This window comes from Truncatella angustata, assembly GCF_020726525.1.
Source record: "Truncatella angustata strain MPI-SDFR-AT-0073 chromosome Unknown BKA67scaffold_1, whole genome shotgun sequence".
Lineage (NCBI taxonomy): Eukaryota > Fungi > Ascomycota > Sordariomycetes > Amphisphaeriales > Sporocadaceae > Truncatella > Truncatella angustata.
This window is the reverse complement of record NW_025763381.1, coordinates 2,244,058-2,260,623: the sequence shown is the minus strand read 5'-3', so window position 1 is coordinate 2,260,623 and position 16,566 is coordinate 2,244,058. Positions and strand designations below refer to the sequence as shown.

Below are 16,566 nucleotides of genomic sequence, written 5' to 3'. Positions count from 1 at the left end.
GGGACAATGGCTGTGCCACTGGCACCACAAGATTTAGAGTTTCAAAGAGCCTTTCGACCTTGAAAAAGAGGCTGCTAGCTGCTAGAGCCTAGGAGCTTTACCGCAAGGCAGGCACGGATTGGGTAACATGACTATATTTCTCTTGTCCGGGTCAATCTTTGTCACACCTGGGAAGAAGCTGGTTGAGTGCTTGGCCCAGGTAAGACAGTCAAAATGTACAAGTAATAATGTTCTCAACTATATCGTTCCCAGGGAAAGAAAGGTACGCTAGCTACCTGACTCCAACTGCAAAGACTACTACTGTCGTGGGGAGTCACGGGACAAGATACCAAGCTCGGAAGCATAGTTGGCTTGGAACGAAAAGTGCACGGCTGCAAGATCGTGGAGAATGCAGGAGAAACTAAATTTCCAAGCTCACTTGGTACCCTAAGCCAGCTGCTATAAGCCGTCGTAAGTGTAGGCTCTTGGCGAAATAACGAGCCTCTAGCGATGCTTACACCTCGACATCACCTCAGGCATGAAGTCTTGGCAACACCAAGCATGGCACAAGCCATCGGCAGTTCTAGAGTTTCTTGGAACCATAAGCTTCCAAGCACTAATTGTCTGGGCTCTGCAGTGTATTGGACGGCCGAGACAGGCCTTGCCTTGGCCAACGAAAATGCTGAGGCTCATGACAATTAAGATTCGTCCCTGGACAAGTGGCGGCTCTCGCGCACGACACTATCAACCCAGATCAGAACCACAAAACTTGAGGGATTTTGTTCGCGGAGAACCTGGCAACATGCCAGCCAAGACAGCTAAGAGCTGGCTCGCCATGGCATCCGACTGTTTATCGTATGGCCATGAGTTCTAGGTTGGTGTGTTGCAAGTGGCATAACCATGTAGGCTTAGAAGAATCTGGGGCTATGAAATCTGGGGGATCTGGGCATCCGGGGATGAGAGATAGTGTTGATGTCACGAAGCCGAACCCCAGATCCAGCTGAACGGTTCATCCGTCCTTCGATGCGTATAAAGAGCCTTATCACGCACCCAAAATCTGGAGGTTCGTTCTTGGTACGCGGCAGGCTTCATATCATATCGGGCTGTCTGTTATCAAAAATCCATCCATACAGTTTTCGATATTGATTACCCGTCCTATGACTTTCATCATGACTGACACCAAAGAAAAGCCAGGCGTTGTTCACGATGACAACCCTGCCCTATTCCAAGTCGACACGAATACGTTGGAGAAGCCAATCCCGGCAGTACGGAACATTGACTACAGTGGTGCTCATGAGAAGACTAATCCTCGCGAGATTGCCCTGGTCAAGAAACTCGACCGATGGATCATGGTGAGTTGTTCAGTGTCGATACGAATGATTACAATGGACTGATCAATCTTTCAGCCGATGTTATGGAGCATGTATTGTAAGATACTCCTCATGTTGCTCCCAAGGTCTCGGCACATAACTTGGAAGAAGTAATTGCTCACTCAAGATCGTATAGGGCTCAACTACTTGGACCGCAACGCGATTGCTCTTGCTAGGATCAATCATATCGAGAAAGACCTCGGTCTTGATTCTGTTCAGTACTCGACTTGTGTCAGCATATTATTTGTTGGCTATCTCCTTGGCGGTGTGCCTGCCAACATGATCCTAACCCGTACAAAGCCATCCGCATTCCTCGTAAGTTGCGCATGTACACGTCTTTCATGTCACCCCACTCACAATCACTCTAGTCTATTGTCATGATGGCCTGGGCAGTTGTCAGTGCTGTGACAGCCCTGGCCCAAAACTTCACAGGACTTCTCCTGACCCGATTCTTCCTTGGCATAACTGAAGCTCCATACTACCCAGGAGCAGTCTACATCCTGAGCTTGTTTTATAACCGCAAGGAGCTTGCGACTCGAATCGCCATTTTATACACTGGTAACATCCTCGCTACTGCTTTCGCTGGTCTCATCGCCGCCGGCATCTTCCACGGACTTGATGATGTGGCGGGCATCTCAGGATGGCGCTGGTTATTCATTCTCCAGGGCGCAGTGACATTTGCGATTGCTGTCGTTGGTTTCTTCGTCTTGCCCGATACGCCCTTGACTACCAAGTGGCTCACCCCTGAGGAGAGACTTCTCGCCCACAACCGTATCGAGCTAGATACTACGCAGAACCAGGGAGATGCTGGAGTCTGGGCTGGTTTCAGGCAAGCAGTTAGCGATCCCATGGTCTGGATTTTTGCTGTAAGTCATTTTGATGTCATGATGAGGACGCCGTGCAGGCTTTACTAACAGTCGCGCAGTTGATGGCTCATTTGCATCTGGCGGCAAATGGCTTTAAGAACTTCGTAAGTAAATCCTCGACCTGGAAACCTTGTAGATAACTAACTTGCTTGGAGTTCCCTACGGTCGTGCAAACGCTCGGTTTCAATGACACGATCACTCTTGTTCTGACTTGTCCACCATACCTGATCGCGGGTGCCGTCACAATCGCCGTGTCGTGGAGCTCGGGCAAGTTCAATGAACGGACTTGGCACATCACGATCTCCAAGATTGTGGCGACAATTGGTTTTGTGGCTGCATGCTCCACGATGAACATGGCCGGCCGTTATGTAGCCATGGTCATTTTCACCATCGGTACGTACGGCGTCAACTCACTGATCCTGGGTTGGTGCGGTAGTGTTTGCGCCCAGACCAAGGAGAAGAAGGCCGTGGCCATCAGCATTGTGACGAGTCTTATGAACGTGTCGTTTATCTGGACCCCTTACCTCTGGCCCAAAGAGGATGGTCCTCGATATGCCACTGCGCTTGGCGCCAGTGCCGGATTTTCTCTGGGAACTGCAGCTGTCGCGTGGGTTGCTAGGGTCATCATCAAGAAGCGGAACGAGAAGTTGAGGCAGCAGGACAACGAGGACCAGAACCTCTACGTTTACTAGAGGATAAAATGCGGCGGCCCGTGTGAGAGACAAGGTCTTCGAGAAATAGCCGCCGGCGGTATCGGCCTCGACTCTCACCTAAATAGAAGTAACAATACCTATGACCACATGTATCTGTCTCAGTCCAGAAGTTCCACAAGGCAAAGCTTCCAGTTCCATACCATGACTTGACGTTTGAAGTTGAAATGATGGAGGTTGGAAACAGTCGCACTGACATCAGATGGAGAAACCTACAAAACCGAGAATTGGACGGTCTTAGCTATAAACCGTCATATGGTAAAGTTTCTATTTATTTATCGGGGCACTAGGGGCATCATCTTCATATTAATACTAGTAAGGGGGCGCTAAGCACTTCGCATATGGTACTCTCTACTCCGTGCTCCGTGCATGTTCGGCTTTACATTAATCCCTGTCAAGGACATCTCGAGATACTATTGGAAGTTCACTTTGGTCATTTGTTCTTGGACCCGAGCATCGAACGATAACGACAGTGGAGAGCGAATCCATACTTTCGGTGACCGCGTAAGGTACTGCAATCATCGGCTTGCCATCTTAATTGCAAAGCGTCCGGAGTAGACACGCCATGGCTGAGATACGCCATTCGTAACAATGTCGACACCCGTACCCGTACCATCCAAGGCGGCAATTCGTGCGCTCCGAGGTCTCGCTTTGGGTACCTCCTGTGCTCTCGGCTTGGTTGTTGAAGACCGAAGACGACGCATCAGCACCCTGCGGACCGCCATCGACAACAAGAAAAAGCTCAGAACTTCGCGGAAGTACCATGGAGCAGCAGAAGCCGTTAGTTACGCTGGCGACGATGCTGTCGTCTTGTCCGGGGATGAGCTGCATTGGCACTACCACAATGCCAGCTCACAAATATCGCAGGAACCACGCATAACCTCACTTCGCTCCTCCGTCATCGCAGAAACGAACCGCACAATTCGAAATGAGGCTGCCGGCCCTCCGGCGACACCAATTGCCCCAGACAAGAACTCCGTCGAACCTCGAACGCGAACTTCCCGCACATCCAGCTCTCTGCTTCCACGTGTGGCTCCAACAGCTGCCCTGCCAAAGCTTCGAGATAGCGGCGGTTGGGCTCAGACACCAGCACTCGCTTCCAGGCCAGCGCAGCGACCGAAAATTGCAGAACTGTTTGACCTACCAATCGCAACCATAAACAAAAGGCTGGACGAGCCCGGTGCCCTTGCCACCTTTACCGCTGCTTTTCTTAGCGCGGGTCAGGGAAAAGGAGCTTTCAGGAGGAAGCTGGACAAGAGCTGGCTGGATATATCACAGGCGCTCTGCATCCGCTGTCAAGAAAAGGGGTTGTTACAGGAGGCCCAAGACATTCTTGTCGCGACCGTGCGATCTGGAGAGGTTGATGAAGTGCGGTACTATGCGCATGAACCGTTTCCCATCATGGAATCAATACTGCGGACTATCGACATTGATCGAGATTCTGCAGCAAAGCGCCTTCACCTGGTGGCGCAATTGTTCCTGGCCAAGTTCAATGATAAACCCAGATTGCATGCTGACGAGGTACTGCATGTGGGGAAGAATCTGATATCACAACTTATCCGATTCAACCAGATTCAAATCGTCCACCAGGTCTATTGGAGGGTCTTAGGCCAGCAGGCGCATCCGGAAGAGTTTACGGCTTGGTTTCTGCAAAGCCTCTATGAGTACAGCGATTACAAGTCGGTCATTAAATATTTCAGGGTGAATTTCTCCAAGATGTCACCTGATATCTCTTGCTTCGATGCGACAGTGGAACTCGTCCTTGCCTCGGTCGAGGCCATGCGAGGAGCGCACGCTGAACAGGTTGCGCGTGCTTTGTCCAAGCTATGTAGCACTACTGGGTTACAACCACAAACGAGCTGGTTGAGCCAACTTTTGCAGAGTCATTGGAGCCGCCACAAGGACCTTGAAATGTCTCAGTGCTTCTTTGATGAATTCGTGTCGTCCGGCCTGATGGACCAGATCGACGATCGAGAGGAGGTCTATCAGATCATGGTGAAGCTCGCAGTTCTCGCCGAAGACAAGCAAGTCGCTCAGCGCTACTACCAAGAAACGATATCGCTCGCTCCGCGCATGGTGAACAATGTCTGGCTGAATGGATATATGACTCTTATGAAAGCCAAGGACAACGCCTGGGATGATGTCTTCACAGACTTTTCGAATATGAAGAGGTACAGTAAGTCCCAAATGGAAGCCTATGACCAGACTTTTGTTGCTGTACTGAAGGTGTTTGCCGATCGACACATAATCACACAAGTTGAAGATTTTATCAAGCTGTACAAAGCAGAGATGGATGTGCGGTTTCACCGCTACATCGTCACGTTCGTGGCAAACAAGTACGGCCAGATACACGATCATGAAGGATTCATTGGGTGGCTTGGATATTGCAGCTCCCAAGGATTCGCGCCGGATCCGGGCTTTACCAACGCCATCCTGCACAACTTCAGAAAGCAATGGAACTTCCCGTATTGGATCTTGAGAAAACTTTATTGTGCTATTCGGGACCTTGACCCCAATTCAGTCGATAAGGTTACCACAAGAATTATGCACAGCGCAGCGATGGAAGAAGGAAACTACTCTGGTGCAAACATGAATCAAAGACTGGGCATGCTGGGTGCTGCACCGAGCAAGCTTCCTTACTTCTTCAAGTCTGCAAATGAGCGGGACGTGTTACATGCCATGTCCGAGGAGGTCGTCCGCAGAAGACCTGCCAAAGCTGTCACCATTTACAAGCGGGCTGTTCGTTTCGGCATGCCGTGGTGTCCGAAATGTTTGCGCGTCGCGGTCGAGGCAGCACTGCAACAACAAGGCGACAATATTGGCACGGCTGTCGGGTTTATCAGCGAGATGCACGAAAAGGGCCACGATGTTAGTTCGGCCGTTGGTACACTCATCAAAGCTCAAATCCATCAATTCCGGGGATCGTTCGAAGAGGTCATGGGAAACCTGCAGATGCTGATCACTCGGTTCGAGGCTTCCGGCGTGCTCATAGACGCTTCAGTCCTGACCCAGGCAGCCGTTATGTCTGCTCAATTCAAACAATTCGATCGAGCTATACACCTCTGCAAGCTTGCAATGGAGAAGAGTGGTGCCACAAACCCTTGCTTCTCACGGCAAAGCCTTCGAGCTCTGCTCATGGCCTATTGGCAGACGCTCGATACGGACGGTATGCGTTGGCTTGTTGAGTCCTTGCTCTCAAGCCCTTTAGCAGCCGATAAGAAAGCTCTCAAATTGCTCAAGGACACGAGGAAGCACATGGCGGATTGGAAGCAATCGACGCGGGTCCTCGAGATCATTGAGATTCTGAAAAACGGTATCGATCACCTCAAACAACGACGCGAAATAGAAATCAAAGTTGGGTCCATGATGTACAAGGAGACCCTACGCATAATTAGTACCGCGGCTGGAGCTTCGGGAGACGGGCAACGAGAGCAACGTTATCGAGACGGTAACGATACCAGCATCAAAGAAATCCACAGAACGCTGACTTCTGAAACGCGATCCCAAGCTCCCGTTGAGGCGTATGGGTAGATTTTGTATATCATAAATGTAGACTATTGTTAACAGTGCATAAATATGAACATGCAACCATTCCGCAGCAAAAAAATCCGCAGCGGATCACTCCCGCTGTTGTTATCTACCGCCAAATATTAAATCCTAAGTCAACAGCAACGTCTACGAGAACAACTGCACGGATATAGCCAGTTCTTCATTGCCTCACCAGTCGTGCTTCAAAGCTTGGATAGTGATGAGAGTGATGTGTTCGAAGGTAAGCGACCACAAACCAACCCCTCGGTAATGCACATTGCCACTGGTCTTGTCATTCAAGTGGCATCGTCATGCAACACTCTCTCACACTTCGAGGATGCAACGTCGGTGCTGGTATGCGTATAGACTCCGCATAGACTCCGTATGGGCAATAGCGGACAGTGCGATTCCTCGGAGCTTTACGGATCTGCTCCTCTCCATAAGTCTCAATAAGGACCCCCGCACTATACCTCAAGCTGTCAACATGGCCGTTTATATATATATATATACATTCTTAGAGATGTGAGCCGCCCAAAGTGATGGGTGAAGGTGCATGTTTGTTCCTTGCAGGGCGACTGATCCGCATTTGAAGTGATCTACTGTCAAGTTTACACATGAGGTTCTGATTGGATGCATAGTCCACGTCCACACCCCCTCTAGGGATCCGTATCAACTACGCCATAGGCTTATCTTGCAGTAAAAGCTTAACTATGACTGCACATGTACGGATCCGTACTTGACGTGACCTAAATAGCCAGGACCTACGGAGTAGACTAACCCAGACTACCGCAGACTGACTAGGTTACCTAGTTTCCAAGTTATCCCTCTGTGGAGCAAATAAACCAGCCCGGATTCACGTTTCGCAAGCGCATCGCGACGTCAGTCCCTTTTTCTTTCTTTTTTTCTTTCTTTTCTTGTCACCATGTTCGAGCTCAATAGAACTACAATTTCCTAACTAGTTTTGTCACTTTAGCATCAACATCATCCATTCAATCCTGGGCATGAGGCAGTAACAGAGTGCGAATAAATCCAATTGCCTGCTAGCCGACCCCCGAGGCTGACGTCCCCGCCTGCTGCGAACCCGCCGCTCGAACTCGTCCCAGGAACAGAGCAGCAACTTCAAGATGCGCATCTATCTTCTACCCATCTCCACGCGGCGGACGCTGCTCTATTGCCAGAAGCTGGAGACAAAGACCGCGGACAGCAAGAGCTATGTTGACAAGGCGACTGCGAAAGCTGCGAAGCTCTGGGCAGGATGGGAGAAGAAGGAGAGTGGCTGGCAGAAGACCATAGTGAACTACGGGAACAAAGCCCTCCAGCGGATACCATACGAGGAATGGGGGTTGAAGTCGGTCCCTCCTCTGTCCAAGCGGAGGCAAGAGGAGGAGGCGCATGGGCTGGAGAAGGTCGAGGTCGTCTATCCCAAGTCTGCGATACCCACCACCAAGGCCTTAAGCGTCCTCCAGACCCTGGCCACGGAGCGGCAAACACTACACAAGCAGAGGTTGACTTGGTGCATCGTGGGTATGCCCATCAGCGCTCCATTCGCCCTGGTCCCTGTGTAAGTCGCGCCCCGTCTACTCTCAACTGGAACAAAGTGTCTAATGATCATCCAGAATACCTAACCTGCCATTCTTCTATCTGGTCTACCGTGCCTGGTCACATTGGCGCGCATTGGCTGGAGGAAAGCACATACAGTGGCTATCTGAGAACAACCTCCTCTCCTTGGCACCATCACCTATCTTGGACAAGATTTATCCTACACTTTTGTCCACGTCTACATTGTCAAAAGCAAACCCCCAGTCCAGCGAGGCGCCCGAGATCGATTCGCGCGCATCTGGCCAAGAAATACCCGAGGAGCAAGAGAAGATGCTATTGACACAAGAGAATGGCCGCCAGTTATTTAAGGAGCTGGATATACCAGAGCTTGAGGTCGAAGTGGAACGCGCCATCTGGCAGGTTGAGCATGCTCTTCACAAAGAGCACAGTCAGGCCCATCCTGTGCCAAATCCTGGTCCTACGGCTAAGAATAACGAGAGGAAGGATCAATAACGATACCGATAATCTGGAATTGTATACTACGGGCGGTGCTTATGTACGAGGTTACGGCATATTGAAGATACACGATCATAGACAGAAAAGCGCAGGTGAGAGACGGGTAACGACTCTCCTCAATTCATGGCATTGCTCCTCTTCAAGATCCCGCCGTCATTTGATCCTCCCTTGTGGCTATCTTTTGTTTGGCCAGAAAGTTGATACTAACATGATTACGCAAACTATCCCAACTACTAATATCAATCGCCGCCTTGTCAAGCTTGTCGGCCCACGCGGTCTGTGCTCGTAGAGAGGCAGCACATTCTGCGCTGCTGCTGCCGCTGCCGCTTTGCTTCTAGGTGCAGAATCGTAATGTCTAAGAAGGGGTTGCTTCTCTATGTCCATCGTCACAATACCCAAACCCATGTTCCCTCCGTCGAACGCGTCGAAAAATATCGGCTGCTCTGCGCGGCCGTCGACTCCCAGCTTTTCCTCTTCCTCCCTCCAGGAAGACCTGTCTGCAACTACAAAGCTCTGCCGCCGGCTTATGTCTACCATCTCCGGCTTCAGCCCTCGGATCACCGTGGCTGAGGTGGCGCTATGGACTGTGTTGTTCGATGACAAGGACCTCCATGCTTCCGCTGCCTTCTGCCGCATGAGTCTCTGTGTTGGACTTACTAGTCCGCTGGGTTTTCGTGCCCCTACCCGAGAGTGATTATTTCGTTTGTACTGGTGTGTCGATATTGGTAGACCACCTGTCGGGTTGAGAGGGGATGGAATCGGAGGTGCGTATCGTCCATCTCGCAGCAGTGAAGCCATCTCCTCTACCCCGAAATATGGGTGTGATGGGCCCGAGCAAAGATGCCAAAGTCCAGCACCGGTGCTATGATGAAGCTCTCATGTACGAAAAGGTAAGAGTATGTAATTCTCCAGTGGGTTCTTTTGTGCGCGATCTTTTGCTCAAACAATACATGCTCATTTTTGACACAGAATCAAGAGATGGGGTCTAGATTCCTGTCCGTGGCAACACATGCGTAATCCTGGAATTTGTAAGGCAAACCCGCCATCCCATCTGGACTGCGCATTTCTTCTTGAAGCAACTTGTCTTACATGCCCTGAACTGACAGATTGCTGTGTAACCTTGTGACAAGAGACACACATAGTCAAAAGTACGAGCGCTGTGGCACAATTTCGCACAGCGACAGATCGGTGTTACGAGATTTAGTTTGTTGTTCAGAGGCTATTGGTTGGATAAGTTGGTTGCGTATATACTTGGCAATACGTGTTAACATTTGTTACTTATGCGGTTCCATGCTTCCCTGTGCCCGACCTAAGCCACTGAGACCAAGAAGGCACACTTCAGCAAAAATGCATAGCGGTTCGTATCCCATCCAAATACTGGCTATCAAATGTTATAATGGTTTTGTGGTGTACCATTATACTTCTGCTGGTTCAAACTCTTCATCTACACAGCTAAGCGGCTCGAAAACGAGAATGAAGTTGAAGAAAGATACGAGATTATAGAGGAAATACTAAGTAATATAAGCAAAGACGGAAAAAGCCATGAAGAATCACAAGCGAACGAAAATGGGACCACCAAATAAACTCGGTTCTAATATTGTATTTAGCACGAAGTGGTCACGTACTTCGATAGCGGCGATGAGGGAAGCTTGGACTTCTATCGGCGTGGCTGCGGCTTTCTTCCCCGTCCCAGTGCCTTGTGGAACAGGCATTCGGTCATCTTTCCTGCCGAGATGCAGTTGGAACAAGCACCATGGCAGACCCCGGCCGTTCTTCTACATACATAGAACGGGCGTAGACTCTCCTTATGCGCCAGGGCAACGCGACATGTGCACAACCAGGATGTTCCCGGGCTCACGGCGTCAACTGATTCCGTTAGCAAAACATCCACATACTTCGTCGAACAAGTTCACCGTAGTCGGAAGCAAATGGGAACCCGTGTCGGACCAAACCGAACACCGTACCAACTTCACGTGGGAGGAAGAAACCCGTCCCTTCCTCGCCCAACAAGCACTCTAGGCCCTCATTAGCAGGCTGGCACTGCATGGGATCGTCTGAGTACATCAACACTCCCATGTAGGAAGTTTGTGTAGCGATTCCTAAACACTTTTTAGTGCCGAACAGTCGATGGTCATTCAAAGACATATCAATTTCTTCTGAAGGGTCTTAGCCAAGGAGGATCGGGTTTGATTGCAGTTCATTGTGCCGATCTAATCGTAACAGCTCTGTATATCGCTACACGCGGCGTCTTCCTCAGAAATGTTGCATGGACTATCGCCACCATTATAGCTGCTTCTGCTTGGGCCATGAGTTTCAGAGTAGCATTCATTCATAGGATAAAATCATAGCTTTTCTGGCTGGCCTTTGCACCCTGTGGTTGTCCTCAAAAGGTCAGACGAGCTACGTAAAACACTGTCACTGCCTGGTGACCATTAGCGAGAGAAAGAGACCAACTCATGGAGTAAACTCACACCCCACAATTGCCTTGAGAGACACGTAGGGGCACTCTTCAGCGCGATCGCTGCTTTTTGCCACAACAGTCCTGACCATGATCCGAGTCTTTTTCTTCTTTTTCTTTTTGGCTCACTTATGATCCACTCATACCTTTGGCTTCGATAGCTTTTAAGTACGCCTTCACTCCAACCATAAATCTCTCATCCATACTAACACTGTAAGTTGTGGTAGGAGTGGTGTTGACGTTGGGCGGGCACTGCTGGCACCAGCTTTTGACACACATGTGTGAACTGTGAACGATGAAAGCCATGATGAAATTCAAGGACGATCGCTGACGTACTAACATGTGCAAATAACGTGCACTGTGTCATATCAAGTACAGAGGATCACGTAAAAGTTCTAGCTCAAAGATCCACTCAGCAACGATTCATGATCGAAAAATGGTGACATAAGCTAGTATGGCTATTAAATGTTTCATATCATGACTATTTATTTATGTAATATATGCAGCCCCCAGCATTCGATGAGAGAAGTCAAATCAAAACAGTATGCGGGAGGTTCAAACACGAAACGCGTTCTATAACTTGTTCGCAACGCGTCATGTTGTACTATACCACACAAGCTGTGTTATGCCGCGTAAGACGACAGCGAGGATTGCTTCCTCAAGCAACGCCTGAGTAGCTGGACAGAATTTTTGAGAGGCAGCCATAAAGATTCCTGCTTGTCTGTCCCAGATAAGAATGGGATTCTTTCATTCAAACGAGGGCGAAAGGAAGCCGCTTACTGGTCTTGGTTTCCTTGCATACTAGTACTAGTTCAGAATGATAGAGAACGTATATAGGCCAAGCCCAATTAATGGCATGTATCAAGAAGCCTTCATACACCATTCATACGATTGTCGTTGTGCACGAAGACACGCTCGTATCTCACCCCAACAACTAGTTCAGGTAGTAAAGGCCAGTAATGTGCTTTCAAGACTAGCGGCAATAACTATATGACATTACTTATATACTAAAGACTACGAATTCATTTCATCAAGTGTACATTGGGAATATTTCAGCCCCTCTTCTTTATTGCCTGGACAAAATTCTTGCCGTTGACAACATAACCTTTTCGCTTCCCATTCTTCTGAGGTGATGGGATCTTTCTCCCTTTCTCCATTCCTCCTAGTCGTTCAATGATTCGTAAGAGACTGATAGTAAAATTCACAACCCAAAACACCAATCCTGTGAAGAGGCAGGCAGCTAGCGCCCTGACCAGCGCCTGATTCAATGTCGGGGTACTTGTTTCCAACGCCTGGAACGCCAGCGCAGTGCTGGCAGCCTTAAGGATGATGAACAGTACATCCAGGAGGGTGAGAGAGACCTTGATGATGGGACGCCTCAGCCCAAGAGGCGGCCGGAATACATCGTCGAAAGTCATGTAGAATACGTAAGGGATTGACAAGGAGTCGACTGTGATGGAGAGAATGACCTGGCTCCTCTGAGCTAATTCATAGGAATCTGTCGACCTCCACCACCAATGTGTCCTGTAAAGCACCGTAGCCATAGCTAGCGATGAAATAGTGCTGCCTAGCACGAGAAGCCGGAAGATGAGTTGGGGTAAGGGGTTGACGAAGAACCAGTTGTGTCTCTTGGGCTGGACAGCTGAAAGCTGCTGCTCTAAATCGGTGGGCGCGCCCTGGGGTTGCTCATTTAGCTCCTCTAGGGTGATTGTATGGTGATGATCAGGCATAATATGAGGCGCAGTTTTTATAAGGTGTCGCCATCTGGCATAGGGGTCCCCGCCATATGGCCTGAACCCCACCGCTTTGGGTATGACAGGAGTAGCAGTACGGAGGTGATCCAGTTCCCGGCCTGGACGATCACCTCTCTTCAGCATCCATGCTGGTCGCCTGTGTCTTTTCACTTGTCGCGCATCGACCCATGTTGTGAAGCCACCGTGGGAAGACACGCGCCGAACCATCCCCTGACGCGGTGGCTCATCCGGGATATCTTCCCACTGAACGTAATCGTCATCTTCATCGAGCCTTGCAAATGGCGGGACGACACGGACGGTCATATTTTCGTGTCCTCGCAGTGGCGGTCGAAGTCAGGCAGATTCAAATGTAGATGTGGCCCTTATTCCATCTCATCGTCCCCTATGCGCTTGACGTTGTCTCGGTGTGCCCCAGGCGCAGTTCCGCAGGGATGAAAAGGAAACGAGTGAAAGACTTGCGCAGAGAAGCGCGTCCGAAAGTGCTGTCGCCTCTTGGGAGATCCTGGCAACGGCGCTGAGCGCTGACCGTTTATTCTGGCGGTCGACCTGCCATGCCCGAATTTGAGAATGAAGACCCAGTCGCGACCGGATGTCTAAAGTTAAAGTTGCGTCACAATCAGAGCCGCGCAAACCTGGCAGCAGCTAATGTTAGAGCTAATAGATCGGTCCACTCATAGTCGTGCATGGGCAGGGCAATGGGCATGGGCAGGGGGGCTGGAGCTGGTCCCAGCCACGGAGATTCTGCACCGGCCACACGGTTGTCAATGATGAGAAAGACAAGGTCAACATTCATATCCCCCATACGGATCCGTACAATACGTACAGTACAGTATGTAGTCTCCACGAAGGTGTACGGAGTATAGTTAGTATATTATTCATTTGTTTACAGCTTTGGTAGGTCAAGTTGACATGATCGTACTCGAACTGAACAACCGTGCCATTTTGAGTCGTTTCGTAAGACCACTAACCACAGCAGGTGCGCAACACGCAACACTGTGACAAAACACAACTCAATCCTACCTTCTTTTTTTTTTCCGCAAGAAACCCCCCCCCCCCCCCCTTTGCTGCACTTGCTTAACATTACTTTGCACGCATCACTTCACATGCGCCTTCAACAAGTATTACCTTACACGATCTGCAATGGCAACGATTACCACCCCAGAAATCAGAACCCCAGCGCGATCTAGGTGCTGTTCTCACTGCTTTCGAGGATGATGAGCGCAGCATTGTCAAATACACAATATTGTATGAGTCCATTGACGACAATGACATTGCCTTCTTTGGGCAGCTGAAGAAGAAATACATTGATATCAGCATGGAGTTCGCCGCCGCATTGCAGCGCATTCCAGCCTAGGACATCTACCCAGAAATACGTACGAATGCGCAGTTGACTGACACCTCTGACACCTCTACGAACATGTTTCCAAAGGAATAAATCTACATTAAGCGACCCATCCTCTATTCGTACGAAGATGGCCTGGACGACCACGAACTCTGCCGAAAAATTCCACTCCAGGAGGCATTGATGATGGAGCGTATTAATAGACATCCCCACGAGAACATCGTCCCATATTATGGGGCCCGCCTTGCCGATGGGACGGTTGAAGGGAATTGTGTTAAAACGCTATGACAATACTCTGAGGCTTCACATGGATCAAGTCATGGCTAAACTTGAACTGGCAGTTTTTGATCTTCACTCGATTGGACTTGCACATGATGACTTGAATCCCAACAACCTTATGATAGGGGAAGGGAATTTGCCAGTTCTTTATCGACCTTGAATCTTGCCAGCCTTTGAGGGGAAGCCTTCATTCATGTGGTACGGCAAGCTGGTATGAAGAGCATTTCAAGGTGTCGGACAAGGAGCATGACCTCCTCTACGGGTTGAAGAAAATGCGCGAATGGTTAAATGACCTAAATCGAAGGTAAAGAGCTAGACTACATACAAAACCCATCAACGGATTGTTCATTCAGGCCAAGCCAATCTTACTAACCTAGCAGTGTGGGCTGCTTACATAGCCAAAGGGTCTGGTGACGATCGACTCCCTGGCAATTTATTGCGCATCTGACAGACAGGATCGCGATTGCAATTGCTCAATTCGCCAGCCCCGCGCCGCATACCGCGTCAAGGTCACATCTGTAACTTTTGAACAAACAAAGGAAGCAGAGGAAGGAGGAAATGACGACCGCCACTTATTAACATCTTTTTTAATCTATTTTTCTTCTTCTTCCCTCTCAACCTTCTTCTATTCTCGGCTCGCTGAGCTAGTTGCTCTCGTTTCTTCTTGTCCTCCCTAGCCAGCGGCTCTGGGTTTGTTGGCTCCGGGCTTATCTTCTGTGTACGGTTGCACGCGGCTCTACTCTACCATCGCTATCTCTCTCCAGGTCGGGGCCGTCCACCCGCTTGACGACATTTGCTGACTGCATCTGCTTCGAGACAAAGTACAAGCCATGTCTTCCCTCGAAGCCAAGATTGTTGTGCTCGGCTCCCAGGGCGTTGGCAAGACGTCTCTGGTTACGCGCTATTGCAAGGGAGCATTCAATCCGGCGCAGACCACCTCTACAGTGGGCGCAAGTTTCTTGACGAAGCGTGTTGTGGATAGTGACACAGACACAGTTGTGCGGCTACAAATATGGGATACCGGTTCGTCACATACATTTCCTTCTATAGCACGGCTTTACTGTCCGTTTGTTTTTCTAACTCTCCTCTTCTCTGTAGCCGGCCAAGAACGATTCCGCTCGATATCGCGACTCTACTACCGCGGCGCCAACGCCTGCATTCTATGTTACAGCATCACAGACGCCCAGTCTTTCGCCGAGATGGGCCTGTGGCTAACCGAACTACGGCGCAACCTTCCGCCAGACGTCGTGCTCCACGTCGTCGGCACCAAGGCTGACATTGTCGCCCGCGACCCGAGCCTGCGCGAGGTACCCTTCGAGCGCTGCATAGCATACGTGGCCGAGAACCTGGCGCCGGGCCAGGGTAACACACCACCGCCGACCGCGACTCCTGGCCTGATGAGCCCTGCGGCAGGCCTGTCTGGAGATGTGGGCTACAGCACCAACATGGGAGGAATGCTCGGCGAACCGCGAAGCCCGAGTAGTAAACGGAGCTCCGGGTTTTGGGGGCAAGAGGTCGGCTGGGATGCATGCCATGAAATCAGTGCCGAGAGCGGAGAGGGTGTTGAAGAGGTTTTCCGGGTCGTCACAAGGAAATTGGTCGAGCAGAACCGCAAGATGGAACAAGCGCTTCTTGCTGCGACAGCGACGCCTGGTACTCCCTACGACACCATGCAAAACGGTTATTTCGACGGGGTAAACCCCAGAGGAAGCTTCAGGGTTGGACGTGACAGAAGGAGCTGGCTCTTTTCACCCGCCTTCACCCCCGCCGTGACCATCGAGAATCCGGCGCAGAACAGTGCAGAACAGAGGATACAACAAGATCCAAGGAAGAGTAGAAGCAGATGCTGCTAAACGCAACTTTATGGCACGACAGGACAGTATTTAAGCCAACTTCCTGCTGGATCGGGAGGTCATCATGCGGTTCGTCGCCTACTTAGCAACTTCTAGACTTTTGAGCACGACCGGTGAGCGGTTTTGGCATTCGAGCATGGCGTTTCTGGCATATTTAGGGGCCTCGGCGTTTGCATATGGTCTGGTTTACGGCATCCTCTGGATTTTGAGCATTCCTTGCGTGCATCATCCTGTTTTCGGTCGTTTGTGCTGCACTTTTGGCGGTTATAGTACCTCTTCCACGAGACGTACTAGGCCTCGGCGTTCAATAATCGATTTTGATTCGGACACCCTCTGGCTCTACTGATTGTGAACTTCATTCATGGGCGCGAG

The 16,566-nt window shown here is 50.1% G+C and overlaps 7 protein-coding genes across 7 annotated transcripts; 4 read left to right on the top strand and 3 right to left on the bottom strand.

Annotated features, from left to right (window-relative positions):
* Positions 1–1,148: 1,148 nt before the first annotated feature.
* BKA67DRAFT_652806 (major facilitator superfamily domain-containing protein) lies at positions 1,149–2,907 on the top strand (the record flags this gene model as incomplete). The annotated part of the gene is made up of 6 exons (XM_046106231.1): positions 1,149–1,331; positions 1,386–1,407; positions 1,486–1,664; positions 1,718–2,215; positions 2,275–2,319; positions 2,371–2,907. 6 exons carry the CDS (start codon positions 1,149–1,151, stop codon positions 2,905–2,907), a joined length of 1,464 nt encoding a protein of 487 aa, XP_045963714.1.
* A 419-nt stretch (positions 2,908–3,326) lies between these two features.
* On the top strand, positions 3,327–6,535 carry BKA67DRAFT_544935 (uncharacterized protein). The gene has a single exon (XM_046101303.1). It carries the CDS (start codon positions 3,517–3,519, stop codon positions 6,454–6,456), a length of 2,940 nt encoding a protein of 979 aa, XP_045963713.1. The 5' UTR covers positions 3,327–3,516; the 3' UTR covers positions 6,457–6,535.
* A 1,042-nt stretch (positions 6,536–7,577) lies between these two features.
* Positions 7,578–8,505, top strand: BKA67DRAFT_652804 (mitochondrial K+-H+ exchange-related-domain-containing protein; the record flags this gene model as incomplete). The annotated part of the gene is made up of 2 exons (XM_046106230.1): positions 7,578–8,014; positions 8,070–8,505. The coding sequence occupies 2 exons, from the start codon at positions 7,578–7,580 to the stop codon at positions 8,503–8,505; spliced, it is 873 nt and encodes a 290-aa protein (XP_045963712.1).
* Positions 8,506–8,682: 177 nt separating this feature from the next.
* On the bottom strand, positions 8,683–9,306 carry BKA67DRAFT_529723 (uncharacterized protein; the record flags this gene model as incomplete). Its single annotated transcript, XM_046099119.1, has 1 exon — positions 8,683–9,306. One exon carries the CDS (start codon positions 9,304–9,306, stop codon positions 8,683–8,685), a length of 624 nt encoding a protein of 207 aa, XP_045963711.1.
* Positions 9,307–9,923: 617 nt separating this feature from the next.
* Positions 9,924–11,272, bottom strand: BKA67DRAFT_529722 (uncharacterized protein; the record flags this gene model as incomplete). Its single annotated transcript, XM_046099118.1, has 5 exons — positions 9,924–10,019; positions 10,134–10,228; positions 10,404–10,607; positions 11,113–11,177; positions 11,244–11,272. The coding sequence occupies 5 exons, from the start codon at positions 11,270–11,272 to the stop codon at positions 9,924–9,926; spliced, it is 489 nt and encodes a 162-aa protein (XP_045963710.1).
* A 669-nt stretch (positions 11,273–11,941) lies between these two features.
* Positions 11,942–13,364, bottom strand: BKA67DRAFT_544927 (uncharacterized protein). Its single transcript, XM_046101302.1, has one exon. The coding sequence runs from the start codon at positions 13,021–13,023 to the stop codon at positions 12,019–12,021; it is 1,005 nt and encodes a 334-aa protein (XP_045963709.1). The 5' UTR covers positions 13,024–13,364; the 3' UTR covers positions 11,942–12,018.
* A 1,807-nt stretch (positions 13,365–15,171) lies between these two features.
* BKA67DRAFT_652801 (putative ras-like GTP-binding protein) lies at positions 15,172–16,194 on the top strand (the record flags this gene model as incomplete). Its single annotated transcript, XM_046106229.1, has 2 exons — positions 15,172–15,364; positions 15,440–16,194. The coding sequence occupies 2 exons, from the start codon at positions 15,172–15,174 to the stop codon at positions 16,192–16,194; spliced, it is 948 nt and encodes a 315-aa protein (XP_045963708.1).
* Positions 16,195–16,566: the final 372 nt, after the last annotated feature.

What these genes read in the sequence shown, in the direction of transcription:
- BKA67DRAFT_544935 (XM_046101303.1), top strand. Translation starts at nt 3,517, where the DNA reads ATGTCGACACCCGTACCCGTACCATCCAAGGCGGCAATTCGTGCGCTC.
- BKA67DRAFT_544927 (XM_046101302.1), bottom strand. Translation starts at nt 13,023, where the DNA reads ATGACCGTCCGTGTCGTCCCGCCATTTGCAAGGCTCGATGAAGATGAC.